Here is a 12,512-nt window from a genome sequence, read left to right as displayed (position 1 = left end):
GTTATTCTGATACAGACATTTGAACGCAATGTGTTTCCTAATGGTCTCTTAAAAATTTACTAATTGCTTAATTTGTTCTGTCTGCAGAGACTGCCTTCGTAACAGCATCTTTTTGGTTTTAGATTCTTTCGGGAAAATAGGGGCCGTCGGCATAAGCACTTTTTGGCCACAAGAAAGCAGGCCGCAGATCTTATTGTTGACACCAATGTCTGTAATGGGAGGGTGAGGGTTCACATTCAAGGGCGGCAGGAACCCGGGTCTGCTCTGCAGGACACTGTGATCTATGGGGAAAGCTCCAGAGCCACGCCTTTCCAAAACCGCGTGGTTCCTCCTGCTCAGGGGTCCCGGAGGGGCAGTCTCCACTAACTCTTTGGACCCGGATAGCAAGGAAGGAGATGGCACAAAGATCTTTTTCTTTGCAGCTTTGCCGTCTTCTGCGGTTGGAGGAGTAATGCCCTCAGCGAGCTGCGAATCAGAGCTGTAGTGATTGGCCCCCGAGTTTCGCTTTTGAACTATACTCTTTAGAGTGGAAGCAAAAATCTGATTAGGATCTGGGTCCTGGTCGGTGGGGATTTCCACACATGGCTGGTTCCCTTCTGGAAACAAAGAATGGTAATTTATTTCATCGTAGGACATTTTCCTTGAGTTGACCTGGTCAAAGGCTCTGAGCAAGTGTGCCGTGTCTTTTACATCTATGCTCTGGTGCCTGGTGATGAACCGCTTAGAAAGCGTCAGCGCGTTGGTTTTGTAGGCTATTTCTTCCTCTGGAGTGATATCTTGGAGCTCCTCTTGCAAGGAGGCTACTCTGGCCTGGTGCTTTAACGATGGGGTGCTCTTGATCCAGGCTGGAGCCTGGGATAGCTTGGGCCCATTAGTGGCCATCACGGGCTTTCTCCGAGGAGAGTCTGGGTCCCGGGTATTATCATTGCTTCCAGAGAACTCCTTATCCTTGAAGCCAAAAAGCGTCAGGTCTGCCTCAGAAGAATACGAACGTGGCAACGAGGCTGTTTTGATGTCAATTTCCGAAGGCGTGGCCGGCGGATGGCTCCCCTCCATGTCTGCGGGGGGCATGTTTAGGTACTGCTGGGTGGTGTGCCTCCCAGAGGGCGACTTCGCAGTGGTTATGATGATGACCTCTTTCCCTTTTGCCTGGCAAGCACTAAGGAGGACTTTCAGGGTATCTCTGTCCTCTGCATTTATAGCATAAACCAGAGCTGAGTAACCAGAATGGTCCTGCAAGCTGGGATCCGCCCCACTCTTGAGGAGCAAGGAGACCACCTCCGGGCCGGCTCTTTCCAGGCACGCATGCATCAGGGCACTTTTCCCGGATTTGTCCTGGATGTTGGGGTCGGCGCTGTTCTCTAGAAGGTATTTAACCATCTTGGCTCTACCAACGCTCTGCTGGTCGACATGTTTGGTCTTACAAGCAATCATTAAAGGCGTTTCCCCACGGTCGTTGCTCTCGTTGATGTAGGCCCCACCCTCTAGCAAAAGTCTAGTGAGTCGAAGCCGGCTCTGATGCACCGCTTTGATCAAGGAATTTCCATCCGTTGAAACTTCTGAGCCTTCATCCATCTTCAAAAGTCAGAAATCAATACCTGGTCATCAAAAAAAAAAAAAAAAAAAAAAAAAAAAAAAAAAATTGGTGATTAGTCAGACTCAATGTCCAACTTACATTCATTTTGTCTATTTCTGAAATAGGAATGAACGGGACATACATGGCTCTATGTTACTGATGAAAATCATGAATTGCAAAAATAAAAAAATTTTTTTTCAGAGTAATAGGAGGCTTTATGGAATTGTAAGTTAAAATGTTTCTTCAAATTCTTCCTTGAAGCACCAACTCAGTATTTTCCTAAATTTTACATTTAACGACAGTCTTCTTATTTTCTGCTCCTGAAGAACGTATCTTAAACACTCATGTTAAGAAGCAATGTTGGGTTACAGCCCAGCAGGTAAGAGAGCTTGCTATGCAAGCACGAAGGTGACCACATGGGCCTCTGACCCAATCATGGTCAGAGAGACGGGCGGACTGCATGCTCTCCCTGAGCAGCTGGCCCAGCTGCAAAGACGATCCAGGTTTAGTGAGAGACCCTGTCTGAAGGGGGTAAGACAGAAAGCCGTAACAGGGCCTTGTCTAGTCTCCTCGTGTGATTTTACTAGTGTAAGCATATGGCTCTGTGTATTCCCACAAACCAATGTAGAGACTGCATTGTGTACATGCATGCACACACCGGAACAAGCATAAATCTTAAAGAAAATTATTATTATTATTTAAGAAACTGGAGAGATGGTTTAGTCATTAAGAGCTCCGGCTGCTCTTCCAGGGGGTCCAGATTCAATTCCCAGCATCCTCATGTTGGTCAAAACTGTGATACCAGGTCCAGAGACTCTGATGCCTTCTTGTGATCTCAGCCGGCGGATATACAAGTAGTGCTCAGACATACATGCAGGCAAAACATGCATGTGCATATACACATAAAATAGAAGAAATTTAAAAGGAGAAATGCAGCATTTGTAATCACTTAATTTTTATCATTGGCACTAAAAATACATTTAATTTATTTAAATATCTCTGATTCTGAATCCCTCAACAGAGAGAGGGTTTCCCGATGGGGTAATTGTCGATTTATATAGAGCTAAGAGAAAACTTTGTCTTTCAGCTGTGCTTGCCATAGGAGACAAAGATCAGGTAGGTGTTATGAATGTGGTGTGTATAGCATGTAGATATAAGCTGAGTAACCTTTAGAAATATATTGTCTCTTCTAGTCTCTGGATCTTTTCATTATTTATGGGATATTTTATTATTTGTTGTAACCAAGGCCTCATAAGACTCTCTCCCTAGTTTACACAGGGCACTGTGTAAATTCACTGTGTAAATGAAAACTAAGAACGTTCCTAGACCAATATGGCTGTTCACTTCTGAACAATCCCAACATAGCACAGTAAACTGGCCAATCCCTGACTTTTATTTTAATTTAAGATTATGACTCCTCTCACTGTAGGTTGATGTCAAGACCATACATGATGGACAGTAGAGAGTGGGGCGGGGAGAAGAGTTTTGGTAAGGCGGAAGAGGAGGAGAAGCAGGAGATTCAAGATGGAAGGCGAGGATGGCCCATCTCCTCCGCGTGGCTCTGAGTAGCCATGGGAACTTTCTAGAGATGGATTTGTCTAGGTCAATTTATTTTATCTAGGTGGGCGGTTTATATCTTTGTCAACTGGTTGTAAGTTTACTGTGTGGAGGGATTGTGGATTGAGCATTTAACATATAAGTCTGTTTGATAAGTTATTGATTGTTAGAGCTCCGGCGGAGTGAGACCACAGGACAGGTAGCAACAGAACCATTTTTTATTTTACCACAACACTTCCACCACATCTCTTACACCCACTCCACTCCCCATGACCCGGAAGTTGTACGGCTACATGACTTTCTATCCCACAATCCCTTGTGCCCTTTATTTCCAACTTGGGCCCAGCAGAATGGCTCCCAAAAAGAAGGATACCAAGAAGAAGGGCTGTTCTGCCATTAAGAGGTGGTGACCCAAGAATCTACCACCAACACTCAAAAGTGCACCCACGGAGTGGGCTTCGAGAAGAGTGATCCTAGGGCACTCAAAGAAATTCAGAAACTTTCCATGAAGGAGATGGGGACTCCAAATGTGTGCATTGACACCAGGCTCAGTAAAGCCGTCTGGGAATGAGGAATGTTCCAGATCTCATCCGAGTACGTTTGTCCAGAAAACATAATGAGGACGAGGATTCACCAAAAAAGCTCTACACATTGGTAACTTACATGCTTGTTACCACATTCAGAAATCTACAGATAGTCAATGTGGATGTAAACTAACCTGCTGTATGTCAAATAAAGTTTCAGAACTGTCAAAAAAAAAAAAAAAAAAAAAAGATTATGACTCCCTGCTGGTGGATGGCTTTTGCAATCCTGGCATCTGAGATGTGTAGTCAGGAGCACCGTGAGGTCAGTCTGGTCTACATGATATGTTTACAGCCAGTGTGGGAGCTGGACACTGAGACCCTGTCTCAAAGATAAACAAATAAAAACGCACTGGGATTGAGTGCCGGGAATTTTCTGTTTGAAAATAGGAGAGGTGATTAACAGACTAGTCGAGAGAGAGAGAGAGAGAGAGAGAGAGAGAGAGAGAGAGAGAGAGAGAGAGAGAGAGAGAGAGAGAGAGAGAGAGAGATTAGAAGACCAAGAGGGGAAAGACAGTCTGTAAGTCCCTGATAGGTGCTGGGCAGAGCTACAAAGATACCTGCCGGTCCTGAGGAGCTCGCAGAAACTCTGGAAGATGCTGTATAGAGCTGGTTATAGCAAGATTCATGAGATTTAAACAGCTTTGGTCGTTTAGGAACAAATGAGGTTTCTCAGACGTCAGACGCCGGAGCTTCTTTTTGAAGACAGGGTAAGAGTTCAGCAGGTTTAGCTAGGCATGTAATTTAGTGGTAGAGTATTTGCCTAGCACATGAAAGGCTTCCATTTCTGCTCCCAACACCAATAACAAACAAACAAATTAAATTGAGGATCCAATAAAAAGGCTTAGTGAGTAAAGGTGCTCAGTGTGCAAGCCTGATGACCCATGTTCAAGCCCCAGAACCTACATAAAGTGTGAAAGAGACAACCAACTCCAGGATGGCATGTCTCTACTCACATGCCTGCCTGCCTGCCTGCCTGCCTGTCTGTCTGTCTGTCTGTCTGTCTGTCTCTCTCTCTCTCTCTCTCTCTTTCTCTCTCTCTTACACACACACACACACACACACACACACACTAATAATAAATATTTTTAAATTAACACAAAAAAGACTTTCAGGCAGACGAAGGAGAAGGGAGATGAAGAAACCTAATCTGCATTCATCTAAGATGATAGGCTCTGTTTCTAGGGGCAGAACCAAACTCAGGAAATATGAAAACGGGGAAGATAACAGCAGCCTGGAAGTCCTAAAGAGGAGGAGTTAGCCCGAGAAAGCCAAGAATTAAGCCCATGTACAACACAGAATCTTTAAAGCAGGATGCATTAGACCTGGGGTTCCACAATAAGGAGCAAGTCTAAAGATTCTAGGGAGCAGGCAAAGACTTTGCTGCTCTGGTGAGACCGACCGGGGACAGCAGCAGAAAGCCTATCACATACCCCAAGTCTGAGACTCCATCCCCGGCAGTACATAAATTCCATGTTCACTCAGTCCCCTGAGTCATGCTGGCATGGGAGATTGGGAGGCTCCTCCAACTGCAGCCCACCAGTGACAGACAGTACCTGCTTCCACCCTGGGGCCACCTGGGGGTCTGTTCTCTGAAAATGGTAAAATGGGGGTCTTCGGACCAAAGACAAGAAAGTGATTGTTTGAAAAGAGACGAAGCCTATCCCACTCCCCATACCAGCTTCAGAAGACCCTTGAACTCCTGGGGAGAAAGCTGCCCAGGTCTGCGTTCAACAGCCTACCTGCTGTAGAGAATACCACGGGGTTTCATGCACTACCAGGATGGTCCACAGCGAGACTCACAGGTGATGAGCGTCACCTGAGTGCTTAGCCTGCTCACTAGTCCTTTGGCCCAGCCCTTTAGTCATGAGCCAATAGTCAGGAAGATAAAAACTTCAAAAACTCAGTATCCTCAAGGGAGCAAGGACCCCCCTGAGGGTGAGCCAAAGTCCATGAAGAATATTCAGAGACTATGAGATCTTAAAACCATGAAAGAGGCCAGAGACCCACAAACAGGGATGGCAGCAGTGCTGAGACTCTCAAACACAGTGAAGAAAAAAGGAAAGGAAAACGCCGGGCTTCGTGGCACCTGCCTGTAATCCCAGCACTTGGGAAGGAGAAGCAGGAGGACCAGAAGTTCAAAGTCAGTCCCCACAGAGAGACCCTGTCTCACAAAACAAAATGAACTTGCAGCAGGAAAAACAAAACAAACAAAACAACCCAGACAACCAGAAATCCAGTCTGGGAACTCCAGCATCCAAAAATATTTCTAGCAAGAGGCAGACTAGTGTCCAAGTTAACATCAGCTGTCAACTCCACAGCCTAGAGTCACCATGTGAGAAGGAAGACTTGATTTAGGAACTGCTTAGATCAGTCTGGCCTGTGGGTAAATGTCTTGCTTTGTGGCTGATGCAGGCGTACCTAGCCCACTGAGGACCACACCATTGCTAAGCAGGTAATCCTGAGATGCATAAGAAAGCTGGCCTCCATGAACCAGGACCATGAGGGCGTCCTGCCTTGACTTCTGAGACTTTCAGCACATACGGTCCACACCAGTCTTCCTTCATCATTGAGCTTTGTGCATGCCATCTAGTTAAGGTTATTATTATTATTTTAGGAGTTCGTTATAAATGGAGGACAACGACAAAAGCAAAGAGGACGACAATGATGAGCATCCAAAGGGATAGTGGCTGTTGGTGGAAGGAGGAAAAAAACGGTGTAATCCGGAAGGGTCACCAGAGGCCTCTCAAGTCCCAATGAGGCTGCATTTCTCAAAAGGGTGTTGTGTTTAGAGGAATCTGTTCTTTAAGCGGCGTATTTCACACACTCTTCCATATAGCACCACTCAGAATTAGAGAAGCCTGCATACGGAAAAGGTCAAGAAATGCAAAGGTAGGTCATACGAGGCCTTCCTTTCATGACTCAGTCCGTTTCTCATCATATCGTTAATATTTTGTTGAATGTTCCATTGGCATGGATAAGCTCATAAAAGGCGGGACTCCAGATTGAACCGGCTCCACTTCGATATCATTCATGAGCAAAGCACTCAGGGAACAGATGCACAGCCTGAAGGAAACCAAACGCTTTGGCTTTCTCTCCCCGCAGTCTAGAAAAGCTATTCTACCATCAAAACATACCTGAGATGTGGGGTGCAGGAATTAAGATGGCGGTGTGGGTCCCAGCTCGCAGGTCTATTCTGGAAGCAAACCATTTGGAAGTTCACATGAGAACACCAAAGAAAAGACTTCTTTGCAATTTTCATAAACAAATGAGTTTAATATGCAAAGAAATTAGGAGGCACTGGAACATACTATCAAATACAGAAAACACTTAGTATTTAAGCCAAGAAAGGATACAGTAACAATCAAAAAAAAAAAAAAAATCAAGTTAAGAAAAAGTATCCTTAGGCCAAAGTCATGCTTGAGAAATAGACACTTTAATAAGAACAAGTTACCATGTTTCAACTTCTTGTTTGTTTGTTTGAGATGAGGTCTCACTGTGTTGCCCTGGCTATCTAACTTAAGATGTAGACCAGGCTGGGTCTCGAACTCACAGAAATCTGACTGCTTCTGCCCCCAAGGCCTATGCCATCATGCCCTGAGACTCTTATTTGGTTGTTCTTATTCTTAACTCTAAGAACCTTTAAGTGTGAAGAAAGATGCAAACACTTTAGGTTACTTTATACCACACAGACACACACACACACAGACACACACACAGAGACACACACACACACACACACACACACACATTCTACAACACTAATCCTGAGCACTTATGCTCACAACTTTTCTTTCACCAAGGCTGGAGTCAGGAGGCTCTAAGACAGGGAACTGTCAACAAACTAGGCACTGGGATACCTGAGAGGGCAGTGGCCTCTTTCTTATCCCTCAGAAATGGGATGTTGTGGACCACAGAATCCCAGTGCAGCTGAGCTGAATACCAACTCTCTGCCTTCTTTATTATATAGATGATAGCAGAAAAAAAAAAAAAATAAAAAAAGAGAGAGTCTAGGAGGCTTACTTTTCACTGGAATAAATTCTGTTTGTAAACCATTGTTGTGTGTGGATGCAGGTGCACGTTCACTGGGGTGGGGGCATGCCTGTGTGTAGCCAGAGTTCAATCTCCAATATCTTTCGGGAGCTACCTAGGGGTCTCTGATAAGGCTGTTAGCTGGCCATCGAACCCATGGATCTAGCTGACCCTGCTTTCCCAGTGCTAAGATTACACGTGTGTACATTTTATGTATTTGCTGGAGACCACTCAGGTCCTCACATTTGCATGGCAATTGCTTAACCAAGTGAGCTGGCTCCCCAGCCCTTGAGATTACGTTGGTTGCTGAGACTGGCCTGAATACCTGGGCTCCAGCAATCCTTCTGCCACAGTTTCCAGAGTCTCTACAACATAGGCATGTGCTTCCTGAGCTATAATGGCTTCTTAGTCCACTTGAATGTTAATATTTCATAAGGCCATCTGTTACTGTTGAAAGCCTCAATGTTTCTAGAAGAGGAATCTCAGATTATGATCAGCTCCCTTGGCACCATTGTGGACGCACTGTCTTACTGTAACAACCCTGTCTGTAGGCCTTCACCCTCTCTGGGGAGTTCTTCAGTCTTGCCAGATCAAACCTGACATTTGAATGATTTGCTCTCCGTAGAGTGTTTGATGAAGACCCACTTCTTTTGCCTAGAATGGCCTTTCCTCCTGTGGGAACTCAGGGTTGAGACCATGTGGACACGCAGTCAGCCTGTTTGCTACTCTGCTTTACTGACACTTCCTCGGTGTCATTGTGCCCTCCACATGGGTCACAGGTCAACTGAAACAGGCTAAAGTCAGACAGACCCAGAGTTCAATCCTAATTTCTGTATATGTAAGCTGTGTGCCCTAGTCAAGCCTTGGCCTCCTGGGGTGTTGGCTTCATCATCCTGTGGAGTGGCCGTCCTATGATATCTATTCTGTGTGCCCATGGACGTGAACTTCGACAGCACCAGAAGAAAGCTTTCCTATTGTGCCTCCTGCTTGATTCATTCCTCTTTTCAAGAATTCCATTGCAGAATCTGACCCCCTCTTCTCATCGAATCCCAAATCCAAAGCCTTTTAAAATACTCAGGCTGTGAAGATGGCTTCGTGGATAAAGCAGTTACTTTGAGAGCATGAAGACCTGAGTTTGAGCCCCTGGACAGATACTAGAAGAAATATGGGCATGGTGGTGCATGCCTGTAACCCCAGCACTCAAGAAACAGAATAGGTAGATCCCTGGGCCTCACTGGGATGGCCACCTGGTGAGTTCCCAGTTGGTGAAAGACTTTAGGAAATATGGTAAAGGCTAGGGAGATGTCTTAGTCTGTAAAGGACTCTCCATGCAAGTGAGGCAGAATTCAGATCCTCAGCGTCCACATAAATGTAGGGTGGATATCACAGCCAGCCTCTAATTCCAGCATATGGTACGTGAAAACAGAACACATGCACACCCACATGTGCACACATGCACTCACCAAGAAAGGTAGGTAGTTGTATCAGTGAGCTTTATGGAGCGGAACCGAGGAAGATATTGAATCTCAACTTCTGGAAAACACACACACACACACACACACACACACGCATACACGCACATGCACCTGTAAACTGACACGAGCAGTGTGCATACATGTATGCATACATACTGTGCACACATACCACAGAATAGACAGTGCCTGAGCAATGAAACGTAAGGGTGTCTTCTAGCTGCCATATACTAACAATGTGTGTGTGCATCTGCACCCACGTGAAAACATGCAAGTGACACAAACTAAGTATATAACTTTAAATTACAGATAGACTATTATTACTCTCCAAGTAACGGCTCATCGGACTGAGTGGAATCCAGTAAGAACTGACTAGATTTCCCTTTGGGTCCCTACGTGATTAGATCGGGATTACTAAATAGTTGTGTAAATCCCTCTCTCTATTTTTATTCCTCTTATGTTTTATTTTATGTATATAAACATTTGCCCACGTGTGTGTCTGTTATATTATGTGGATGAATGTTTGCCCATATCAGATGCCACAGAAGGGCATCAGATCCCCTAGAACTAAGAGTTATAGGTAGATGTGAGGGGCCATGTAGGTGGTAGGAATTGAACCTGGGTCCTTTGGAAGAGAAGCCTGTGCGCGTAAGAGTTGAGCCATCATTCTAGCCCCACTCCTTGTTAAAAGCAGAAATCTTTAACTTTAGTTAGAGTGAATCACTGTGTACTTTGTACATCTTTCCTTGCCTTTCCTTACTGCTTAGGCTTCCACTCAAAAAAAATGTATTTACCTTCTTTTTTAAAGACTTAAAGGTATATACTTTCAAAAACAAAGAGGAAAAGGGTTATCAAATGAGCAGTTTGAAATAAGCTTTGGAGGGAGAGACCTGTCAGAGTGATCAGTGCTGTCCTGTGAAGAGCCACTGGTATGCATGAGCCTTGACCTGGAGGCCCCAGCAGTCCCGGGCTATCAGAATATCAAATCTGTGGACAGATCATCTGGACTTCCAGACGCTGCCCCCACCCCCACTTAGCTGACAACCCCAAAGACTGGCCATATGAACATATTAATCAGAAAGACTGGAGACAACAGAGGTAGCAGATAGTGGGGATGGGGGGTGCAGGCTAAGGCTGGGACCCCTGGCTCTTTACTCTGCCGCTAGGAGACTAGAGAGGCAAAGCATGTGCCTTAGAATCAGGGGGAAAATATCTGTTGACAAACGGAGCAAACCATAACCACACTCACCCCCCCAGACACCCACTCCGAATGGAAATAGAAAGTTACCTGAAAACATTATTCCTAATTTCAGACTTGGTTTTCTGTCTCTTCTCTGGCTGGGTGAGGTTGCTGTCAGCCAGCTGTCAGCTCCTACCAAAAGAAATCAGAGCTATTCAGAGGCACATAAACACTGACAATTTGTTGCCTGCATTGGAGTTGGGTGCTTTAATTCCTTGTTTAGAAATCCCTACAGTGTTTGGTTTATCACATTTCACCGACTACAAGCTTGTAAATGAGTCTGGAATGGATCCCACGCACGGCAACTCTGTTTGCAGGCAAGCCCACCCCTTGGTACTCATCTGACTCAGTCCATATTTGGTCCAAGAGAGCAGAAAAGATGACTGGACTCTTCCAAGGTCATTCCTTTTACCTGCCTGCCTGGAGGACCGTACTCCCTACTCCGTATCTCAGTATCTTCCTGCCTCTTAGATGACAGACTTCCCACGGCAGAATCCAGTTGGGGTACCTGATTAGTGTGGTACCCAACATGGTAATGCTGAGACTGACATGCTTGGAAAGCCATCTTGGGGCCATCTTCTTCCTGTTGCCTTTGTCCTCCCACCGTCCACAGCTTTCCGTTCGTTGGGTCAGGAGAGTGATTTTCCTTTGTGCTCCCTCTTATAAAACAGTTGTCTGGCTGTGGAGCCATACAGTGGGTATATGACTCGAAAGCTCAGTACAGTCCTTTCTCTTGTCCTAGTTCCTGCCCCGATGTGGAAGAGGTGGCAGGGAACCTGGGCTCTCCCAGAGTTACCAGGTTTGGGGGTATTGTTCCTAAGATAGGGGTCGGGGGATATCTACATTACAGTAGATGACTGTGAATTTAAAAACTGGGGTGCATTTACTGCTTAGGAATTTAGTATTAGGTTCCAAATATGCATCACCCAATACAGGTCCTTCTTATGTGAGTCTCCTGGACTAGTGGGACCTGACAGGGAGATGCCAGTCTGCACACACCAATGGCATCTCCATCTTTTCTTAGTTCCAGAATCATGTAATACTTAAAAAAAAAAAAAAAAAAAAAAAAAAAGATTCCTCACTCCTGTTTGTTTCCTGGTTGCTTCCAAGTCCTGTGTCTGCTCACACAGGGGTGCCCCCACCATCATCCCCAAGTTGTTAGACTGTTTCCTCGAAGGATTAAAGGGCAGAGATGCTGCCACAGCCCAGAGGAGGATCAGGGAGCCCACGGGTCCCGCGGAAAACTGAGTCCAAGCCAGTCCGAGCGGACTGGGACCTGAGGCTTGCAGCTTTCTCTTCCTAGTCAGCTCTTCAGAATCTTAGTCCCGATAGGCAGGCAGTCCAAGGCCAGACAGCAACTGGAGTGAGGCCAGCCAGAGGTCGCAAGCAAAATGTGTCTTCCCAGCAAGGAAAGAGTCGGAGCCAAGTAAAAGATGCAGTGACTGGTCTCCGGTCTTGTAAGAAATATTCAAGAACTGCCCACGAGAAGGAGTTAAGTTTATACGGTTTGCTGTTTCCTTCACATAGCTACAAAGCTAGGATGTCTTTCAATAACCCATGAGCCCCCTCCTTGGGCTCTGGGACTAGGCTATGGGGTTCCTAGATCCCAGCTTCTCCTCAGAAGATTCCCTCCCTCAGCAGAAACAGAGACAGGGGGAGGGGTTGAGGGAGGGGATAGAAATTGCAAACCTGTCCCTCCAAAGTGTCTGGGAAGCAGCGAGGTACCAAGGTGACTGGATTTCCAGGCTGTTGAGTATGCAGGCAGAGCGTCTCCAAGGTCCTTGCCTGGTTTCCTCAGATTTCCCCCAGATCTGGAGAGTGCAGGTCCAAGGTGCTGTCGGAGAAGGGCAAAGGAAGGTGACTGGGGCGACAGCGCTGGGGCGCGGATGGGGGCGGGGTGCTCATTTCGTCGCCTCCACTCCAAGCCAGGGCAGGCAGCTGTCCACGAAAAAGGCTTGTGCCAGGAGGCCCTGGGCAGTGGTCCCCGCGCAGCCTAGCACGCGGCCCTCGCTGGGGAGATGGCGTGCCAGAGAGCGGGCAGCACTGGTCCTCCG

At 46.2% G+C, this 12,512-nt stretch overlaps 1 protein-coding gene across 1 annotated transcript; it reads right to left on the bottom strand.

Annotated features, from left to right (window-relative positions):
* Positions 1-48: 48 nt before the first annotated feature.
* Positions 49-12,232, bottom strand: ANKRD34B (ankyrin repeat domain 34B; the record flags this gene model as incomplete). Its single annotated transcript, XM_080925253.1, has 4 exons — positions 12,148-12,232; positions 10,507-10,590; positions 6,852-6,910; positions 49-1,598 (listed from the first exon to the last, which is right to left on the bottom strand). The coding sequence occupies exon 4, from the start codon at positions 1,573-1,575 to the stop codon at positions 49-51; it is 1,527 nt and encodes a 508-aa protein (XP_080781379.1). The 5' UTR covers positions 1,576-1,598; positions 6,852-6,910; positions 10,507-10,590; positions 12,148-12,232.
* Between the last annotated feature and the right edge of the window lie 280 nt (positions 12,233-12,512).

Source organism: Micromys minutus, assembly GCF_963924665.1.
Source record: "Micromys minutus genome assembly, chromosome: 11".
NCBI lineage: Eukaryota > Metazoa > Chordata > Mammalia > Rodentia > Muridae > Micromys > Micromys minutus.
The sequence above is the reverse complement of the archived record's forward strand: the minus strand, read 5'-3'. Positions and strand labels throughout refer to the sequence as shown.